The sequence below is a fragment of the Pteropus alecto genome, unplaced genomic scaffold (genome assembly GCF_000325575.1).
Source record: "Pteropus alecto unplaced genomic scaffold, ASM32557v1 scaffold25, whole genome shotgun sequence".
Lineage (NCBI taxonomy): Eukaryota > Metazoa > Chordata > Mammalia > Chiroptera > Pteropodidae > Pteropus > Pteropus alecto.
The window spans coordinates 10,864,037-10,886,749 of NW_006441955.1; the positions used below are offsets into that span (position 1 = coordinate 10,864,037).

At 36.9% G+C, this 22,713-nt stretch overlaps 1 protein-coding gene across 1 annotated transcript in view; it reads right to left on the minus strand.

The window, feature by feature from the left end:
• CUNH1orf87 (chromosome unknown C1orf87 homolog) overlaps window positions 1–22,713 on the minus strand; it is a 65,215-nt gene that overhangs the window by 8,426 nt on the left and 34,076 nt on the right. The window contains exons 7-9 of the mRNA XM_006919262.1: window positions 18,897–18,994; window positions 7,857–7,921; window positions 2,924–3,003 (exon numbers count right to left, since the gene is read on the minus strand). Coding sequence (XP_006919324.1) covers window positions 2,924–3,003; window positions 7,857–7,921; window positions 18,897–18,994 — 243 coding nt within the window. The remainder of the gene's footprint in view (window positions 1–2,923; window positions 3,004–7,856; window positions 7,922–18,896; window positions 18,995–22,713) is intronic.

Below are 22,713 nucleotides of genomic sequence, written 5' to 3' on the forward strand. Positions count from 1 at the left end.
GAAGTTCGTGATGAAGAGTAATTGAAATAACAGTGATATTAGGCTTGTAGTCTTATTATAATGGACAATAAAACACTTCTACTTCTGTCTGTTCTATTTTAATAAAGGAAGCTGAGTCCCAGAGAGAAGAAATGACTTACGAAGATCATATAGTAAATGACTGACACAAAACTAGAACAGGGGGATAGAGGTTATCCAGCTCATCTTGGTATCCTAACCCCATGTCCAGTAAAAAACAGATATTTTTAGAATAAGTAGACAAACGAGTCCCAGCAGTGCTACATGACATTCTCTCGCCCATCATGTAGAGAGTGTGGGCATCTATTGTTTGAGCTGCCTAACCCCACTTTTCCAGGAATTGCCCTTCCTGCCAATCCATATAGTGGTGTAGATAAGCGCCGTATGTCTAAGTATTTAGTTCAGGACTGGACAGCTAATGCAAAATGGGCCAGTAAACACAGTCTCTGGTGATTTTGGAAGTATTTGTGAGAGCTAAAGACAGACAAACGAAGATTATTTGGTGTGAGAAGTGGGTACTTTAGCAGATTTTCCACTCTGTGTACTAGAGATGAGAAAAATTTGGTCTGCTGAGAAAGATATAGATAGGTGATAGATGGATGATACATATAGATAGATAAGTAGATAAAAGATAGATAGATAGATAGATAGATAGATAGATAGATAGATAGATAGATATAGGAGAGAGATGAAGCTGACAGCAGAGAGGTGAGAAAAGATATAGGAAGTTATGATGATGTTCAAGTACTTGATTTTAGTTCATTGTTACTTTTCTATCCTTAGGTAGCATAATATGCTTGTCTATCCTTCCAGTATATTAAGTTGGTAGAGTTGGTTCTGTTGATTACAATCCAAATAGTATTACCACAGAATTATGCCTCTAACTTTTGTATACCATCTGTGTTTCCCCCAACTTTCAAATATCTGAATTTCTCCAATTTTGTACCTTTATCTCAAACTTCTCTCATATAAGCTATGAAAATACCATGGCTCTAAAGAATAGTAATTGCAATAAGAAGCCACATTTTGAGTTTGTTAATAAACATGGATTAAACTACTGCTGGGGATGTGAAGACTTGTTTAATAGAATGCTATATGAAATTGTATCCATATAGATAACCAGCAACTTAGTAAATTTTAAGAGATTAATATAAAGACATGCTACTTTGATAAAATTAATTTTGGGAAAAGCTGAAAGTTTTATAAAGGAAATAATAAGTCTTAATTTTTGTTAGACCTTTGGGCCACTTTAGATATCCAATGAAAGCTTCAGATTATCTACCCAGGTAAATGCATATTTACATACAGTTTAGTGGATGCTTTTAGAGAGTTCAAAGAGATTCTTGGATGTGAGAAACTGATTTTAAATAATTTTATATTTCTTCAGATAGTTCAACACTTTGACCACTAAAGATAGGAAAAGGAGAAATTTGTATTGACCTGAATTACGCTCAACTCACTCACTTACTCATACAACTTATACTGCTTTGGTTCCACTGTGTCCTAATGAAGTCCCAATTCCTTGCTTGACACATAAGACCACTCAAGTTCTTGTTCTTGTTTATCTTCTTTCACTTTTACTTATATATACATTTTCTCCAGCCATATAAAACCAGAAAATAATGAGACTGCTTTATGCCACATACATGCTGTTCCCTCAGCTGTAAGAGCCCTTTTTACCACCTATGTCTTAATTGGTTGGGTTCTTACCCATCCTTTAAGACCCAAGTCATATTTCACTTCTTGTGGAAAGCCTTCCCTGACAGCCCCAGGCTGGGGGAAGGGTGGTTCTTTGTAGCCCCTTTATCCATCACTGCACTTACTATGGGATATTGTAATTGTTTGTTAGGGAACCTTTCTCCTCCACCAGAGATCTGGAGACGGGGCTTGTGAGATAGTCATTTACGTATTTTCAAAGGTCTGGTTAGTGGCTGTCACATAGTTCACAAGACATGTTTACTGAATGAATAAGTGAATGAATGAATGATTTTCCCTGGGATAATAGGAAAGTTACTTTACCAAACCTCTGCTTCAATTTCCCTTTCTAAAAAGTGGGATAATGAATGCTGCTTATAAAGGAATGTGAGAAGAATCAGTTATTGCAGAGATGCAGTGAAATCCTCAAACGAGGCAAAATAAAAGAGCAAAGTATATTTTTTATAATCTTATTCACAACAGACTTAACACTCAAGGAGAAAACCATTTGCTGTTGTTTCTTCATGGCAAGAGGCTTGCCAAAATGGATACTATTTTCTAAAATATTCCAAAGTGTGAAGTGCATGAAGAGGCCTCCCGTCATTTTAAGATGAATTATGTTCTAATCCGGGCATTTAAAAAACAACAACAGAAAAACTCAGGCTGGTTTTCAATTCTGTCTGCATCTTCTCCTGGCTAAGTGCTAGGAATATTAAAACAGATTTTAACTGCTTGCCAGAATTTTTTTTTTTTTTAAATCAAAGAGCCCATTATATTTTAAAATGTGACCTCTGGTGAAAAGGTCACCTTCTGTTTCTGGAAGCTGGACTTAAGATGTTAAATTAGGTCTCCTAATCACCCTTTATATTGATGGCAGTTGGTGGATATGTCACAAGCTTGGAAGGACACCTGTACACATGCTACAGGACCAATTTCTTGGGGCAGATGGCGGGCCCATCACCAAGTGGTGATGAGAGGTCTCTGCATGCATACCAGGTAGTACAGGAACCAGCCTACACTCTCAGAGTTCTGCTGCCTCCCTTCTATGATGGAGGAGCATCTCAAAGTCAAAGACAATCTGACATCAAGGCATTGGGTAGAAATCAAAAACCCAGAAGGGAGGGCCCCACAGGTCTCACAGAGCATCTGAGAATAGACGGCAAAGAGTCGGTGAAGCCCTTCCCCAAGCTCTGTATACACAGGTGCATACCATATGTTCAGTTTTGCCTTGAGACATCTCAGGAACTTCAGGCTGCACTTCAGTGGCAGAAATTTCCTTTACATTCTTTCCTGGATCTGAAATTAAAAGTGGAAGTGTTTAGTTTGGTCTTTTCATTTTAATACATACATGTATAAACCAAGGCAAAGAAGATGTTGAGGCTCTATTATGTGGTTGGCACTGTGTTAGGTGGTGGGCATACACTGGTAGATTAGAAAGATCTGATTCCTGTCTTGATGGAGCTCATAAAGGGGAGGCAGATGCTCAGTAATTACTCAAAATTATCATTTAATTACAAATTACCATAAACACAACAAAGGAAAATGTGAAAGTATTTAAGCTTTTTTGGGGGTATGCATGGGAGTGGTGGAGGATCAGAGAAAGTTTCTTGGACTAACTGACATTTAAACTGGGGACTTGAAGGATGAATAGGAGTTTCCAGGCAAAAATAATGGTTGGGGTGCACATGGAACAGAGAGTTCCAGATAAGCAGAGACACAATAGCCTGTAGAACTGTCTGGAATCAGGAGGTCTTTTATAGTCTGGGGAGTGGGAAGGGGGCTCTTCTGGTGGCCCTGCCTCTTAACAGAGAAGCAGGGACTTCCCCCTCTTTCTACATAGGTGTGTGCCTAAAGGATCAGGTGAAACTTTTGTCTTCTCCTTTTCTTGTTCCTTTCATTGGTCAGAGGTCCTGTGTGGGAAGAGGTTTGAACAGCATCCCTAACCCAGGGATTCTACTGTCCAAGTACGATATGCTCAGTTGGCTGTCTTCATGAATAGAAGAAATTTCCTTAGGATGCAGGAAAAAGACATGAAGACTTTCTGCTGAAATCTCTAAGGCTTATTGTGGATATCACTCATTCATCTCTCAGCACTTTCCATCAGACTCGACGACTTATTCATGTATTTTAAAACTCTGTGTGATGACCACACAGCATAGATTTCTGAGTGTTTCAGCTTCGATATTTAGTGCAAAATTTAAATATGTCATTAACAAATACATATTGCTTCTGAGTTGGGTCTATTTTCAGTAAAAATGGTTCAATCAATACATTTTAAACAAAAGTTGGAGAGAGGGCCACAGTTGTAACATGGTGGTAGAAAGTAGAGCCCCTGAAGCCAGATGCCTTGGGTTTGAGTCCTGGCTCCTTTCTCTATTAGCTGCATGACTTTGGGCAAGTTATCTGTCTCTCTTTGTGTCTCAGTTTCCATTTCTGTAAAAAGGGGATAATGCCACCTATAGGTTATTGTGGGAATTAAATGAACTAGAAAATGTAAAGCAAATACCTGGAACATAGCACGTGCTCGCTAAATGTTAACTAATAGAGTTATGTATGTTAGGATGTTTATATAAATAAAATCACCTATCAAATTAAAAAGCCTTTTACTAGACTTTTAACACTGTACCCATGAGTCGCTATGAATCTTCTCCCTCAGCTTCTTGATGGAGAAAACAATGTGATTTCATAATCTTCTCTGAAACCCTCACACTCAGCATTCAAATAAGTACTCAATTCCTGGTTGTTGACTAAATGAATAACCATGTGCTCTAATTTGGAGTTTAGAAAATAAAATCACTAAATATATAGATTAGTTTCTTCAGTTCCTTTTCAGGCCCTAGGAAAGAAGGAATTTTCTCTATATTTCTTCATCCTCTCATACCTAACTCAGATGCTATGTAGAGTAAAACTTAATAGATGCTTAATGAGGATCATGATGACAGCCAGTTAGGGCAGCCCCTTCCAGGCAGATCTAATTTAATCTGCTGAAATTTAAGTTGTCATGGGAACCCATCATCACCTAGTAGCACTGGCCCCCGCTTATTTCACCCAATATGTGAAAGGAAAGCTTTCTGTTTCCTGTAAGTGAACAAAGATTCAAATTACTGTGAATCATAGAGTTGTAGAGTTAAAGGGATTCTGGAAACACTATATAGCATAAGGGCAGAAAGATGACTTTTGGTGTCAGACCTGAATGCTCATCCTGATTCTTCTCTTTACCAGATGCAAGCTTTTGGATCCTAATTTTGTCAGATTGTGAAAGTGGGATGATACCAGCAATTTGCAGATTTGGAGTGTGGAGATTTAAAATAAAATTACAGGGAAGATGCTCCATACAAAGATTTACTATTTGTTATTATTTTATGACCTTAAGCAAATTTAGTTTCCTCAGAGAAGAGGACTTAACATTAATTACAATGTGCCAGGCATTTTCCTGAGCACTATTCATAAGTGTTATCCCTTTTAGTACAGATCTAGAACCTAGACTTGTCCCAGTCTAGTTTCTTTCTACTGTCTGCACTTCTAAAAGTTCCATTAGGGGAAAATACATGCTAGTCTCCTTGGTGTTTTTTAACCTTCCCTGTCTTCTTCCTAATTCCTATAAGCATATAAAACGATAATGATTTGCACGTGTAAAAATTGTTTGAGAAACCCCAAGGCAGAGCTTTTTTTCCCTAACACAGCAGCAAAGATAAATAATAACCATCTGTCTAGTCTGCCAGTTGAAGATTTGCACTGGAGGAAATAAGCCAAGCTGGCTTCTAGAGATTTCCAGGTGTTGGAAGGGCCAGGTTTTACAGGGCTTCCAGTGGATTCTGACAGCTATACAGCCAAGGCTCCCATCGCCCCCCTTCCCCCACTAATGACTTGAAATTAGTGGTCTTCAGTGCTGGCAGCTAATATGCTTTCATCTGGGGAATGTTAAAGATTACCAATGCCTAGGTGTAACACCAGACCAATTAAATCTGAATCTCTAGGGCCCAGCTCAGGATATCTGAAGAATTCCCAAAGTAATTCTAAAGTGAAGCTAGGGTAGATAACGTCTGACTTAAATAATGGCTTCTGGCCACTGAAGCTTTTGTGAGAAGGAAACTAATATGTATTAAATATCTATATATACCAGACATTTCCCACATGTCTTAATCTAAAGAATAACCGTGTGAGGTAGAAACTACCTCCATTTGACAGATGTGGAAACTGAGGCAATGAAAATTTCACTTACCTGCTTATGACAACAGAAGTAAGGTTAGCTCTGGGATTCTCATTCATTCATTTGACAATTATTTGTTAAGCGCTTACCATATGCTAGGCACTTTTCTAGGCACTATGATGTGACAATGAACAAGACAACCTTCTTATGGAGTGCGCAACCCAGTGGGGAGGGCAAATAAATAGGTACGTAAAATAGTATCAAGTAGTAATAAATGTTTTAAACACAACTAAAACAAATTATGGGCAAAGAAAGTAATGGCAGTTGATATTTTGGATAAGAAATTAGCTAAAGCCTTCTCTGAAATGACATTTAAATAGAACCATGAGTGCAGAAACAAGGGAGAAAGCCATGCAAGTGTCTGGGGAAAGAGCATTCCAGGAAAAAGCTATGGCGGATGCAAAAATCTCCAGGGAGGAGTGTTTGGTGCATTTAAGCTGTAGATGAGAAGAGAGCCTAGCTGACCCAGAATGAAAAGAGAAGTGGGTTAAATATTCATGGAACCGAAGGACCTCCTGGGCCATGCATGTGACTGGAGTTGATTTTTTTTTTTTTTTTTGCTTCTCAGCATTCATTCCTTCTTTGATATTACTCCCTTCATTATCCCCTATAGTGATAACGGCTATATTTTGCTTTGTGCAGACTACTCTTCCCCATCCCAGTGCTGTGATTTGGTAGGAATGCCCCTCAGTTCCAGCTCCAAGCTTAGTTTCAATGAGTTAGAGATTAGGTGGGCCTTAAATCCAATGAAGAATGGTGTCTTTATATGAAAAAGGAGAGGGTAATTTAGAAACAGATGCAAAAGAGACAGAGGGTGGAAGGCCATGTGAAGATAAAGGCAGAGTTTGGAGTTAGGCAAACACAAGCCACCCAAAGCTGGAAGGAGGGTAACGCCCAGCGCCACCCAAAGCTGGAAGAGGCCAGGAAGAATTCTTTTTTAGAGTCTTCGCAGGAAATATGGCACTGCTGACATGATTGATTTCAGATTTCTAAAACTGAGAGAGAACAAATTCGTGTTCTTTAAAGCCACCCAGTTTGTGGTCATTTGTAACAGTAGCCCTAAGGAAATGAATACACTCACCATCCTCTCTTTGTTCTTTTGGTCTTCCAATACTTTAGAACCAATCCCTCAGTTCCCTGTTGTAAATTCCATTTGACATACCTAGTAATTTTTCTGTTTTTCTGCTGCAATACAAACTGGTATACTGCCTTCCCCCAAACTCTCAGTACTTTGCATTTTGATCCAAAAGGTAATCAGTAAAAGGTTGGTAGATATAGTAAATAGAGAAATTATAACAGCAGATTAATATCAATGCATATTTTTTCACCTGCAATATTTAAAATGCTAATTGTTAGATATTTTGCCCAACTCATTCTTATAATTTCACTTAATATATCTTGGAAATCTTCCTGTATCAGGCCAGCTTTGTTATTTTACAGCTGCAGTTTTATCAACTGGATATACTGTAATGTAATTAAATGGTCCCTGAAAGATCTTTTTATTTTTTCCATTTTTAAAACATTAAAAATTTCTGCAGTAAACATATATATAAATCTTGGAGAGTTTTTTGTGAGATATCAGTAGGATAATTACCTGGCTGTGGGATTCCTAGATCTAAGGGACTGTGCAGCTGAAGTTCTAATAAATAGCACCAGCTTCTACAAGTGTGTTAAACTCACCATAAATAGCTATCACTAGAGAATGCTTCATGATGTAATAAAACTTGAAGAGTTATGTCTTTTATGATCCAACCGGCCTAAAAGAATAGCCATTAAGGTAATTCTCACTCTCATTTCTTTCTTCACTGGTGATCCATTTACATTTCTGGGAGCATTGAGATCAAACCCAACAAACAGCTAGAGTTAAGCAGCAGAGTCAACAGTAGTTCTGGGAAATGGGAGATCCTTTGAGGAACAATATTACCGAACTCACCTGTAGGCAAATCAGATGACAAATCAAAGGAAGCTCTGCTCAACAACGCAACAAAATTCTGCCATCTGTGCAAGAAAAGGAGACATGATATTGGTGGTCAATATCATTGCTTTGAAAGAATGTGCAATGAAGCTTGAAGTTTATATTGATAATTTTGAAGAGACTTTTTGGTATGTGTATCATCTGGGAAGCAACGTAGGAAACAAAAACTCCTTTATATATCTCTACGAGTAGGGTCTTTAATATAAGAAATTAGGTGCCCACAAAATGACTTCAAGGGCCAGTAGAAGGGAGGTTGATGTCTGCTGCTAGGTTCAAGGTCAGGCTTCAGCAGATATAGTCCAGAAATCAGGGAACTACAGGAAATTCTGGCTGATGTGTCAGTTGCCTCTGGCCATGAGGTTGGTAACTATTCAGTAAAATGCATTTTGGCCACTGGAAGGGTCTGACATTACTGCAGGAAAATAAATAAATACTTAAAAGTGTCTCTGTCCCCCTCCCTACCCTCTTCTGTCTTACAAATCTCATGCAATTGCATCTCACTGATGGAACTTAAATCAATTCCAGAACCTTGATGTCAAGGGAGTTTTGGAAGTGTTCTTTTTAGCCTTCCCAAGTATGGGAAGTATTGCAACACAGGAAAGAACATAGGGGATAGAAATGAGTGCTGAGCACAAACAGACAATATTTAGTGAAGTCCCCAAGCAGAAATTGCAGAGTAGTATGTCTGCATGTGACAATCAGGGAGTCATTTAAAGTTTACAAGTACTTTAGGAATGCTTCAGGAGTGAAAAATCACTTTTATTTGCTTGCCCAGCATCAATTCATCCTCTATTTATATATAAAAATGTTCTCTAGGGTAATGGACTGCAATCAAGGTCCCATACCTTTTCCTAGCCAGTGACCCACCTTGTCTAATTAATCTCAGTCTATTACTTTCTTCATCTCTCCCTCTCTCTCTTTCTCTATATCCCACTTTTTGCCTTGGTATCCACCATATTTTTGGGTTTGGTAGTTCCTGAAGTTTTATTTTTCTGTAATTTTGTATGTTATTCCATATCCTTTCAAAATATTTAATTTTCTGTGTTAGCAAAAGGCAGTTTCTGTTGCTAGCAACCGAATTGTAACTGATAAGAATTTTTAGCTCCTTCTTGCATATCAGAAGTTAAACAAAAATAAAGTGCAAGTTATGAGATATCTATCCTGGGTTTTCTAGAAGAGTTCTAATGTCATGTGATTTCATTCTCTTTAAATAAAAATAATTCATTAGATATGTAACCAATTTGTTTTGCTTATATCTCATAAAACTTGTACATGGTATCACAAATCAGCAAAGTTCTTTGATTGGTACAGAAAATATAGTTTCCGGGGCTTTATTCATTTTTAGGCATATGAATAGATGAGGCACAGGTATGCAGAACCACAAGCCAGATAGGCTAATGAGTACATCAGCTGCTGAAGGCACAGGCAGGGAAGAGAAGTTGGTGAAGTAACACTCTCAAGAAGTATTAATAATCATATAAGGATCTGATATTAGCATAACTTTAGAAATGAACTGCAATAGAAGTAGCTCCTGTTTTCTACACGTCCTGCAGTTTATTTCCAAACCCTCTTAGGAGGGCCAGGCCTGTGCCTAGAGCATCTGCTGACTCTGAAAAACAATGTGACAACAAAATGCCATATCCATTGATATTTCCACGTTGCATAACATTTATTTTCAGAACTGTTAGGAATTATAAAATATGAGATAAGGCCTCTGGACAAAATGCACTGGAAATTCTCTTGCCCCTTCTTGATTATATGCTGCTAGTAAGGTAAGGAGACTGTGGGAAAATTTTCTAAGTATTGAACTTGGACATTGTCTGATTTAAATGGTGTTTAGTACTGCTATGGCAATACAATTCTTAAGATCTTTCAATTAAAATATTTTCTTTTTTCCATATTTGTTACCCTAAAACCTTCAAAAAGCCACTGATAACTTAAATGTGAGAATGGGTTCTGCTTGCTATAACAGGCACTATGATTCTAATCACAGAAGCAGGTGCTAAACTCCCAATATCAAGTCAAAGAAATGAGGACTGGAGGACAAAGTCTGTGAGCCTGATTCTAGATTCAGGCAGATCCAAGTTCAGTTTCTATCTTAACTGAATTTATCAAGTTAAATGGCTTCGGTGAACATTCTGAATACTTAATATGCATTATCTCATTTAATGAAAACACCCACTTCATGAGACATGTGAATAACTTGCCCAAGAACACCAATTAATGGGGCAGCCAGGATTTAAACTCGGGCTGTCTGACTACAAATTTTGTGCCCTTGACCATTGTACTATGTGGCCTTACAAATGAATGTAATATAACTTGGCTTCAGTTATAATTTTTCACCTTTGGAATTTCATGAACACAGCTCCACTGTCTTCTGACATTTATTATTGCAGAAATTTTAGATCAGTCTGGGTTTTGTTCATTTATAATTAGTTTTTCCTTTGTTTACTTTGGTTTAATTTAATTTTGGCTATTTAATAGTTTAATAATATAATAATTTTCTTTGTATTTGAAATAAAAACGTTTTATCGGGATTGACATGGATACATTTTTTCTTAATTTAGTTTAGATCATAATGAATCCTTTCATTCTATACAGAAGAGTTTTTCTTTTCTTCTATCTATGCAAAGTTTCTTCAGTTGTAACTTTTGTTTTTTACTTCTTGTCCCATTTTTCTATTTTTTGATTCTACAATACCAAGGCTTCTTGAGTTCAATCTCTATTCTTATTCTTCGAAATCTACTGTATTTTCTTCTCTGTTCTTTTTCTTTAGATTTCATGGGAAACTCTCAAGATTGACTGTATATATTAGATTTTTTTTAGTGTTAATTTTGTTTTTACCAATTCCTGGTTGCCTCTTTTTTGGGGGCTAATATTTTACTGGAGCATAGCCACAGCCATCAGCTATGTGTTGTTTATGACTGCTTTCAGCTACAAGTGACATAGTTGAGTAGTTGCAACAACTGTGGACCCACAAAGCTAAAACATTTGCAATCTGGCCCTTTATAGAAAAGGTTTGCTTATGTAAACATTTAACATAAATGCCTTCATTTCCTCAAATATCTGGCAATATTTAGATTTCCTTGATTATTTAATATTTTTTATTGAGATATAATTTACATAACATTATAGTAGTTTTAAGTTTAGAACAAAATGATACATTTATATATTGCAAAATGATCACAGTAAGTCTAGTGAACATACGCCACTATACAATAGTTAGAATCCTGGTTACCTCTTTATTCTGCTATAGAAGTTTTGGTTTCCTTGAAACTATCTAGATTTCCCCAAGGTTTTTCTAATTTCTTCTGTTCACTTTTTGTGCTTTTTAAATTTCATTTTTATAGCCTTTTAATTTCATTATGCTTATTACTTTCCAATTCATTTCAGTAGAGGACCTTATTTTTTATACCTTATAGAGAACACTGATGGTTTTCTAAATGTTTTCTAGTTTCTAGAATAAATAATTTTCAAATCTGTTGTTACTTGAAGTTGCCAGAATCATGATTCCCTCTTCATGTTTGTAGTATTTTATTTTTTAAAATTAGGCCTCATATGTTGGGTTTCTCTTTATTCAGGGTCAATGGAATTGTTCTCATTCAGCACAACACAACAGATGACTTGTGTAGATTTCCCTTGGCCCCACCCTCTGCTCATTTAGCTGCATAGTTAAAGTGCCGGTGGCAACTGACACCAGATACCTGGATGACTGGTGCCTTTTAGTTGTGACTACCTAAGAGGTGGGATTTTCTCACCATACCTGCTGGATATCAGACACCAAATTGTTATAGTACATCATAATCAATATACACTTTAGCATATACAATTACCAGGGATTTCTCCCTCTGCTCCAATCCACACAATTTTATTTTCAGCAATTATGCTTCACCAGATACAAACCACGGCCAGCTTTTTCCTTTCTTGCCTTTCTTACTGAGCTCTGCCATTTCTGGGAGGTGTGCTCTCTGCATAGGTACAGAAAGTAGTGTGTGGTATGAACCCCGTGAAACAATTACCTGCCTAGAAGGACTCCTTGTGGTTAATTGGGCTGAAATTCATAACCACAGTCTAACAGCCATTGCCTGTGGAAGGTTTTCATGCATGCTGTGTTTCGGGGAAAAAGCCACTGACTAAACTGCCAAGCCTCCGGCACTGTGTTCCTGCCAGCTGAGCTGACCTTTATAAGGGAGTTTCTGGAATTGTATTTCTGCCAATAGGCTAAGAGCTGACTTGTCCAATTGGAACTGCAGTTATATCCTCATTTACATCTCTACTGACCAATCAGAGCAGCTCTATAATGACCAATCAGAATGCACAATTCTGACCATCAGGACAGAACTCTTTGGACCAATCAGGCTGTGCACATTTGGATTCCTCATTTGCATAGAAATGGACCAATCAGGGACCAAGGTGGAAACTTTATATAAGTGGTCCTTCCTTTTATCTCAGCAGGGAGCTCCATCAGTTTTCTTTAGAAAATGTGTTTCTTTGTTTTGCAAACTTTACTAGAATTAAGGTTTTCATTTTTTTTTACTGTACCCAAGACTGGGGACTCCTGCTGACATTGAACTGGTGGCAGTGACCCTTTGCTGACTGTGGGTAAGTGTATATGTGTGTATCCCTGGGTGGGTAAAGGAGAGGAGGGAGCAGCACCTGTGTTATTTTCTGGTTGGTTAAGACTTGGGGCCTCCAAATCAAGGAGAAGGAACAAAGTATCTTTTGTCTCCTGTGGGTTTTTCTTTTTAGGTAAGTAGGGCAAATCTTAGGGAACTAATTTAATTATTTTTCCAAATTCCATTTATAGGTAGTAGAGATTCTTTCTAGATTCTGGCACTAGAATGAATGAGTTCTTGCTACCAGTGTGGTTTTTTGCCTCTTTATTTGTTCATTACAATTTTAATTAGGGGTTTGAAGCAAATGACATTTTGTTCAAAAAGTCTTATATATCAAAACAAAACAAAACAAAAACCTAAACAGACCAAACACAAAATGTAGGCTATTTCATAGAAACCCCCTTGTAATCTTGATGAAGTTAATTACAGGTGACAAGTTTCTCTGAGCTTTATACAGGCTGAAATCAAAGATGTGCTGGTGCATACTTCCCAAAAAAAATTTTTTATTTTTTTTTTTTTTTTTTTTTTTTTTTTTTTTTTTTTTTTTTTTTTTTCAACTTTTTACTTTTTGTTCTTTTTTTTTTTTTTTTTTTTTTTGGCTTTGTCACACAATACCCCTTTTTCTCTCTGAAATACTCTTCTCTGTCTCTCATCTGGTTAGTTTCTACAAGTCCCACCAAGCTCAGCTGATACACACTGGTAGAACATTGCTAAAGAGCAGGCTCTGTTTAGACTGCTAGACTCAGGTTAAGTCCCATGATTTGAGGAGTTAAAGCATTCTAGCTATTTCCTTGAGAATCCTGTAATGTACTCCAGCTGAGAGGATATGAAATATGAAGGAAGAGGGCAGGAAGGAAACCGTGAAGAAGACCATTAGCCTTCAGGAGCTGTATAGTTTGTTCTGGCTACCATAGCAAACTACCACAGACTGGATGGTTTAAACAACAGAAATTTATTTCTCACAGTTCTGGAGGCTGGAAGTTCCAGATCAAAGTGTCAGAAAGTTTGGGTTCTTTGGCTTGTAGATAGCAGCCTTCTTGCTGTGCCCTCACATGGTCTTTTCTCTATGTGTCCAAATTTTCTCTTTTTATAAGGATACCAGTCAGATTGGATTAGGGTCTACCCTAATGACCTCGTTTTAATTTAATAAACTGTATAAAGGCCTTAGCTCCAAATATAGTCATAGTCTGAGGTCCTGGGGGCTGTGGCTTCAACATATGAATCAGAGAGGGGTAGGGATGCAGTTCATCCCACAACAGGAAAAAGATTCAAAGAACTCTAGCTTTTGAAACAATTTACTTAAGATCTCTGAACCTCAGTTTACTCATCTGTGAAGTAGGTATAAATATAACTCATGGGGCTGTTGGGAGTATGAAAAGAGATAAGTCATATAGACCATCTAGCCCCATGCCTAGGATGTTAGTTGCACGTGGATCAATCCCTTACACCCTCAGGTCGGGAGGTTATTTGGTTTTTATATAACTCAGCTGCTGGGGTGCTCATTTAACTGCATCTTCCTCAGCTTTCACATTCTTGGTCATGTAACCTAAATAGCATTCTTCTCCCCTTCCAATTAACTCTTGAGGAGGAGCACAGAACTTCCTGATATACAGGTGAAAAACTCTCAATTTAGACAAAAGGATTCTTTTTCCATTGACAGATGGGAATTAAGGTTAAGAAAAATTAGGAACTTGCCTAGGTTCCCAAAGCCAGTACATTTCAGAGCTAGGATTTCCATCTAGGCCTATATGATTCTGGAGCTCGTGCTGCCTTTCCATGTGGATGAGGGCTGAAGGGATAGTGGGAGTTGTAAACTGGAGAGGAGAAGTTACCTGCAAGCCATGGGCTTCTTTGGATCATAAGTACTTCTGGAACTTAAAAGCCTCCCCACTTTTGTATCTGTATCCCATACCTCTACTGGGTCTTAGAGAAGAGCAGGAGATACTAAGCTCCTCAAATCCAGAACTGTGTTCAGCATCAAGGCCAAAGATGAAGCCTGCTATGGAACTCAGACAGTTTGCCTAAAGCCCCTGTGCCTAGCCACCATTCTATAAACTTCTGAGTTTCATAGGATTTGTAGGAGAGTATTTAGGATGTATTAAGAGCTGAGACCCTGAGGCCAGAGAGCCTGCATTTGACTTAGCCTTATTGATGAATTAATTTATCAGTTACATATTGATTTTAGCCCCTCTGTGCCTCAGTTTCCTCATTTGAAAAATAATGGTACCTACCTCTTGGGGGCACTTGCAAAGATTAAAATAATAGTATTTATAAAGCACTTAAAACATTGCTTAGAACATAGTAAGCACTATAAAAATGTTGGCTATTAGTAATAACAATACCTTATTGTTGTTTATTATCATCCTCACCCCATATGAATTATGGGCTTCTGGGAGAGAAGACTAGAATTAATGAACTGTTAAAAGCCAGGTTCAGTTTCCAAGACCGAACCAATGGGTAGATCCAAACCCATCTCTAATAGCTTGCTGCCTAACCATTTTCCTATTCTCATTAAAAAGTAATTGCTGAATCAGACACCTCATGTTTCCTTTATCTCCTAAAATCCTCTAGTTGTTTCTGGGATTATCAAACCAGTCCTTTTCAACCTAATTGCACTCTCAATAATGGGCCAGATGTGTATGATAAGTCCTACTTGTGGCTGTGTCAATTGCTCCACTCTATTTATGAAGCTGCCATAGCAGCTTCATTATTTATCCCCCACCTCAACACAATTTGGCGTGTGTGCCTGTGTTTTAAACTGGGTTTGAGGCATTTAATTTTGCCAATACAATTTTAGAGTATTAGTTTGCCTCCTGTTCTCTCTCTGCCCTCCTTAATTACCATTTATTGCAAAGTCACACAGAAACATTAAATGCTAATTCTGACTTACATGTTCCTGGCCAAGAACAGGGATAATAATTTCTATCTAACACAACCTGAACTCATTTTAAATAAGGGTGATTCAGAGTAGAGATTGGAAATCATAATCAAGCCTTTCTCAAAATCGCCTTACCCTGGCAGTCATTCTCTAATGTCTCTGCTAATTGGTAAGCAAATGGCAAAAAAACAAAATCTCAATGTTACAAAAAAAACCTCACACAAAAAGCAACTTTGCAACAGCATTCATGAAATTGCTCCTCTCATCAGTTCTTACAACGTGACAGTTTAAGAAGAAAACACAACTCATTTTATTTGGTTAGATGGGGCTAATCCCACATCACCATAATCCCTCCTGATGTTTTATTGATTCTAAAGGACATTTAATCAGGAAGCAGCTCAGCACTAGAATCCTACTAATTAGCAAGCAGACACATTCAAAATGGGTTCCCAATTGAACAGCAGATTAATGGACAATATGTACCAAAATAATGTTTCGTGCATTTAGCTCCTAAAATGTGTGTCTAAATTGCATCTTTAATCTCTTAAGGATATAGGTTTGCATACAAAGCCCTTAACGGAATGGATTTAATTCAACAGAAGCAGCCTTAGCCAATGACTGTTTAAGGATGAAACAGGTTTATTACTTATACTTGCTATTCTTTACTGGTTTTCAAGGTTTTGATATCCTTGAACAGTCAAAGGTCAAAGATAGGTGAATAAAGAAATCAGTTTGCTTCTCTGATAAGCATGTAGAACAATGGGAAATGAGAATATTGATATAATTTTAAGTAGCCTAACCTCATTTGCTCCCCATTCACTCTTTTTCTCATATCTCTGATTCCTGGAACCTTGGTTCTGAATCAACTTTAATCAAATATACTATATACTTGATATAGTATGAGCTTTGATGCTTGCATTATCTCCTTTTATATTGTTGCCTTTTTGGAACTCCCAATTTTAGCTTATTAGTTTTCCACTAGGCTCTTAGTTCACTTCTCTGCTTTTGATACTTAACCACTTTTCCTCACTCTCATCCAACCACCCCCAGGGTTTCAGAGAAGGGAATCTCCCATGTCCAGAGCTGGTCTGGTAGAAATTCATGGGCTAAGCTCAGCCTTCTATCATCCTTTATTTATCAATTGATATTTCCCATAATCACTACCCTTCTTTGTTTTTCTGTGTTGCTCTTATTACCATGTGATGTCACATATTCTATCTTATTTCCCTCCTCCATTAGATACAAACTTCATGAGGGAACTGGCTTTGTTTTATTCATATCTATATTCCCAATTACTAGAGTAGTGATTGGTGTACAGTAGATGCTCGATAAATGTTTGTTAAATAAATGAGTTAATCAAATATTTACCGTATACCTGCCATGTGCCAAGTATCAGCCTACAAGGGAATATAAAGTGAGGGAAACAGTCATTTTCTTTGCCAGCGTGGAGATCACTATCTAGACATAAACTAACAAATCACACAAATAAATACATAACTACAAATAGTGATAAGTGCCAGGAAATATAATGACAAGGAACCTGATTTCGATGAGGTAGTTAGGGAAGGCCTTCTTCAATTTGACCATGAGCTAAGGACTGGGCAGAATTTGTGTATCTATATCCTTAAGAGTATTTTGAGACTATTCCTCCTCTAGTTAATTCTATTGTTTTGAATACCTACTATGTTCCAAGCATTGCTCTAGACACTTGAGATTCATCAATGAATAAAACAAAGATTCTGCCTGCCCTACGGAACTATAGTCTATAATCTTATCAGAAATAAATATCAGAGAGACATCAGCAAATTACCAAATATGTTAGAAGTTGATAACTATATAGAAGAAAGTAAAAAGAAAACACATTACAGGAAAGAATGGGTAGGGTATTACACTTTGAAATAGAGTGGTTAGTGTAGGTTTCATTGATGAGGTGACATTTGAGCAAAAATTTGAAGTGAAGAAGTTAGTATGAAGATATCTGGGGAAAGAGCCTTCTAGGCAAAGGAAACCTTTAGAGGATAGGTGTTAAGGTGGTTGTGTGCCTGGTGTGTTTGAGGAAGACAAGGAGCATATGTGACTGAAACATAATGAGCAAAGAAATTTGCAGATAGAGCCAGAGTAGTGTTTGGGGAGAGCAGTGATAAGGAAGCAGATCACTACTCTGGCTCCTGTACAACCCTATATGACGACTTTGATTTTTTCCTTCTTCTGAGTAAAATAAGATGCTCTTGCAGTGTCATGAGCAAAAACAAACAAACAAAAAAACCCAGACAAAACAAACTAACAAAAAACTATGTTTTAAACGGTCACGGTAGCTGCTATGTTAAGGATAAACTAGGGACAAGGGATAAACGGAGTTCAGTTAGAAGGCTAGTATAGTAATCCAGGAGAAAGATGATGGTAGCTTGGATGGGATATAGTTAAATAACAATAGACGTGATGACAAGTGACCAGATTCTGGACATACTCTGAACATAGAGTGGATTTACTAATGGATTACAGATGGATTAGAAATGAAATGTGAGGAAAAAAAGGATTACTGGTATGTTATATTTTTATTTTAATTTATTTAATATATTTTCTAATTTCTCTTGTGATTTTTCTCCTAATAATAAAATACATTTTCTGCTTTTCATGCTTGGCAATTTTTGTACAAATGCTAGAAATTGTTAATTTTATATTTTTGATTTGAGATTTTGTGTTCTCTTAGAAGCTTTGGGGATGTAGTCAACTTGGAAATGGTTTGGTCATTTTAAGCTTTATTGGGGTTCTTAAAATTTGTTAATTTGTCTAGGGTAATTTGGCCTCACTACAGCACAATACTCTCCTGAGGACTCTACTCAGTGCTTGCCACATGTATTCCTCTCTGATATTTGAGAATATGAACTATTCCCAAACCTGTATGAGATCTGAGTATTTTCTGCCTTTTTCTTTTGGTGTTTCTTTCTCTGGCCTTGGGTAGTTTCCTCAAATACATACATTAGCCTGTACTCACATGAAGACTTGAGGGCAACTCTTTGGAAAACTACAGAAAGAACTTCCTGGTTATCTCTCCTTTCTGCTACTCTGTACTGTACATTCTAGCCTCCTTGGCCTTCCTGAACTCTGAATTCTATCTCTCTAGCTCAAGGAGAATTCTGGGTTCAGTGTGGATTCCTCTTTCTTGTTTAATAAGCTGAGCTTACTTCATTTTTCTCTCAAGAATCACTGCTGCCTCTTGTCCAATGTCTAAAAGCAATTGCTTCATAGAGTTTGCCATATGTTTTAGTTATTTAAGATAGAATGGTAAATTTGATTGTTGACAGTCTATAATGGCTGGAAAAAGAAGTTTACTGCTTTTGTTTTTCTATGGTTAAGAAGATCTTCTGGTCTTAATATAGTCAGACATTTCTTAACTCTGTCTTTAGGTGATGAAATTGATTGTTTCACATATAAACCTTCTAGTCTAAAGACATCCGTGTTTAGTACCTTTTAGAGGATTATATGAATAAAAAATTTACTTACTTTATTTCATCTTGGTTACCCAAATCTTGATGATTAAGCAATGTTTCCAGGAGGCTCAAAGTCAGATGTAATCCATGTTTCCCACAGATAGCCCTGACCTGCAAATAAAACACAATTTGAAAATTTTCACTGTAATAAAATAAAAATTTGAATTTTCCTTTCATAATTAGAACCTATATAATCTTGACAAAGAATTAATACCCAGGAGTGCATTGTACCATTAGGATACCATTCATGACAAGGATGTCCAATTGAATTCTCATCAATAGCAGTTTCTTATTTGGTTGACAGAGGTATAGTTTATTATCCAGAAGTCACTGAACTTTGAAATTCTGATCTTACATTTTTGTCAGCCATGGAATTGGTGATGGTCAAGGCCTAGAAATTATATACACTTATTATATAGGTAAATTGCAAAGTAATTTTGTATATCTACTTTGATTTATAAGATAAGCCTATTGTGTTACCATGGTGAATATAACTGTCTGCATTTTATATATGAGGAAACCAAGACTTAGATTATGTGACCTTAATGTCATGTAGTTAATCAGTTATGGAACTTAATCTAGAAACCAGATGCTCAATAAATATTTTTGGATAAATGAATGAAGTATCACTGCAGTTTTCCAAATGCTTAATATTTTATGAGTCTAATTGACAAACCAGTTCAGTTCTCAGGTTGATGGGTGGGTAATACTTAGATTTAAACATGTCATACTTTTAGGGGTGTGATAGCATATGTTGTATGTTTAGCATAATGTTTAAGCATATAGATTTTGGAATGAAACAGGACTTATTCTGAACACCAGATCTGCTGCCTGTGATCTGTGTGACCTCAGAAAGTTATTTAACCTTTCTATGCCCAATTACTTCATCTACAAAATAAGACTAGTATTTTATTCTTTCCAGGATTCTGTGAAGATTACATGATAAACAGAATAATGCCTGGCTTTTAGTAGACATTGGATTAATATCTGTTGAATGAAGAAAATGGAGAGAGAGGAAGAAAAAAGAGGGAAAAGAAAGAAGAGAGAAGAGGAAAGGAAACGGGGTGGGGAGAGAGAGAACCAGGGGGAGAGTGAGGGTGAGAGAAAGGAAGGGAGAGAGAAGAAAGAAGGAAGGGAGGAAGGGACAAAGAACTTTAAAAATGTCTAATAATTTAGCGTTTGGGCTAAATAGTAGCTACTAAACAGTAGCTAGTATTATTATTTTTAGAGGAAGTTCATTATAGTAACTGCATTAAGCATGTCTTTTTATTCCAATGCTATGATAACATAGGGGCCTTGCTGACCCTGGAGAGATTGCTCTTCCCAGGGCTAGCCAGTTCCTAGATATAGTAAAGGACTGGCTTGAGAGAGCGCTTTTTCATATGCAAACTAACCATCATCTTTATCGGGGCTCTCACACTTGGGCCACTATTTCCCTGCCGTAATCTCCCCAGGACCGAATATCAAGCAACTAGGGACATACCATATGCCTCAGAGCCCCCAAATTATTCAAACAACCCAATCCTAAACCTGCTTACTCTGCCTAGCTCATTCTACAAAAAAGGCTCTTATCCACATTTTCCCCTCATCCTCTGCCTCCTGACAGCCCCTGGTGCTTCCCGGTGTGGCCTGTGTGACATGCGATGCCCCCTTCTTGGAAACTGTAACAAACTCTTTTTTTCAGTGGCAGTCATCTCCTGATCTGTTAGTCTCCAGAGCTGAATAATAATAAAACCTAGACTTTAAAACAGTGACAAAAATAATTTTCACTTGTCTTTATGTAAGGAAACAAACAACAAATCTGGGTTTGAAAGTTGCAAATTTTACTAGGTGTAAAGGAGTGGTATCAGGGAAACTTAATAACAAAAAAAGGTCAATTTGAAACATGAAAAATGAGTAAGTTTGCCAGAAGAATAAAGGGTTGGGGAGAATTCTAAGCAGAATAAAAGCATGTACAAATAATGGGTGAGGAAGAACGTAGTGCTTTTTAGAAACTGCATATATTTTGATATCCACTCTTCTCTAGTTTTATACCCCTTTCCAAGCTGGGTAGTAATTATCTGTTCATTGGTGCTTCTTTACAAGACAGTGGCTTACTAAGGGTTGTAATTGTGTTTCATTTTCCTATCACCATTGCCTAACACAGTGCTGAAAAATAAAAGATTAATAATTATTGAATAAGTGAATACATGGATGAATGAGAAAGTGGTTGAATGAGGAAGTGGATGAATGAGTTGAATACACTAAAGAGTGGAGTATGTATGGACAGAGGTTGGCAAAAAATTTTAGAGAGGTAGAAATTAGACACATTACACCATTTTACTCCCTAAATAAGAATTGATTCATCCTTATGTTTAGAGCATATTAATGTATTTTTAAACATCAATATTAAGAGGTTATTCTAAAAACAGTTCATTTACTTCTGGCAATATTGAGTTTTGCTGTAGGCTAAAATGAACAGCAGATTAGAAATAGTACATCAGAGTTCCTAGAAGCAGATTGATTGATAGCTGCTAAGAATTGACTGCTGACAGTTGTAAAGGAGTAATAGAAACATCTACCAGAAAATCTTGGCAATTTAGTGTTATTCAGGATTATTATTAAAATTCTTTAAAGCATGAATATTCATAATGATGACCCTTGTTCGATAAGAAAGCATTTGATTATGTGAAGTTTTTTTCTGTTTAATAAGGAATTTTTAAAATCAAATGTAAATAATCTATCTCATTTAGAAAATGACATGTGAAATTAAATGTTTATTTCCCCAAAATGCCCCTTGAAAGAGTGGTGCACAGATGCTCTCTTAACATTCTTACTTCCCATTATGGCTCCATTTTTATTTTACCTAATCACTATACCACAATTCTTAAACTGTGTTTACCAAGTCACTAGTAACCTCCATTGTTTCAAAATACCTTTCAGTCCTAATTATAGATGGCCTCTTTACAGCATGTGACATAGCTGATCACACCATCCTTCTATACATCTTTTCTCTTGGCTTTTTTTTACTACTCCTACCACTCTTTTGATTATCCATAGTCTTCTTTGTTGGCTTTTCTCTGTCTACCTATCCCTTAACATTGAGTGCCCTCTTCAATTTTCCCTTCTCACTTTTCATTATGTCCTTAGTAATCCCAATTACTTCCATGACTTCAACTCCATGTTGAAAATTCTTAAATCATTATTTAGTTTTAACCTTGCAACATAGATCAACATATTCAACACAACTCATCATTGCTTCTTCTACTCCTCCACACTGCTGCTTTTCTGTTTCGTGTCTCGGAGATGGTACCATCTACCAAGTTGCCAAAGCTAGAACCTCGAGTCATTTTTGATTCTTCCTAATTCAGGATTCACATCCCATTAGTCACTAAGAACTACTTTTGTATCTCAGTAATGAGACACCTTCTTGATAATAATGAGAAAGTTGCATGAGGATGAAGCAAAAAGAAATGAGAAGCATAGCCGCCTGTGTTCTAGTTAGCTTCTTCTGGAAGGATGATCTGGGAGTAGTTTGAGATGTAAAGTGGAAAGAGAATGAGTTCAAGAGATGAAGAATATAGATTATGTTATAAAAAGTTCAAAGTGAACCTGCATGCTTGAGGGCGTCTTAGGTTCTACAGATTTTTTGAATCATCTTAGGTTCTACAGATTTATTGAATCTGTGGTCAAGCTGGTTAATAAATGTATGTGAATCCATGTTGCCTCAGCAGTCCTTCCATTGCATCAAAGACATGCCATCATTGCATCAAAGACATGCTAGAGGAATAGGATGAGTGAGTCCTTAGAATGAGGATGACAAGTATTTGGTATGTTTTCATACCGTTTTT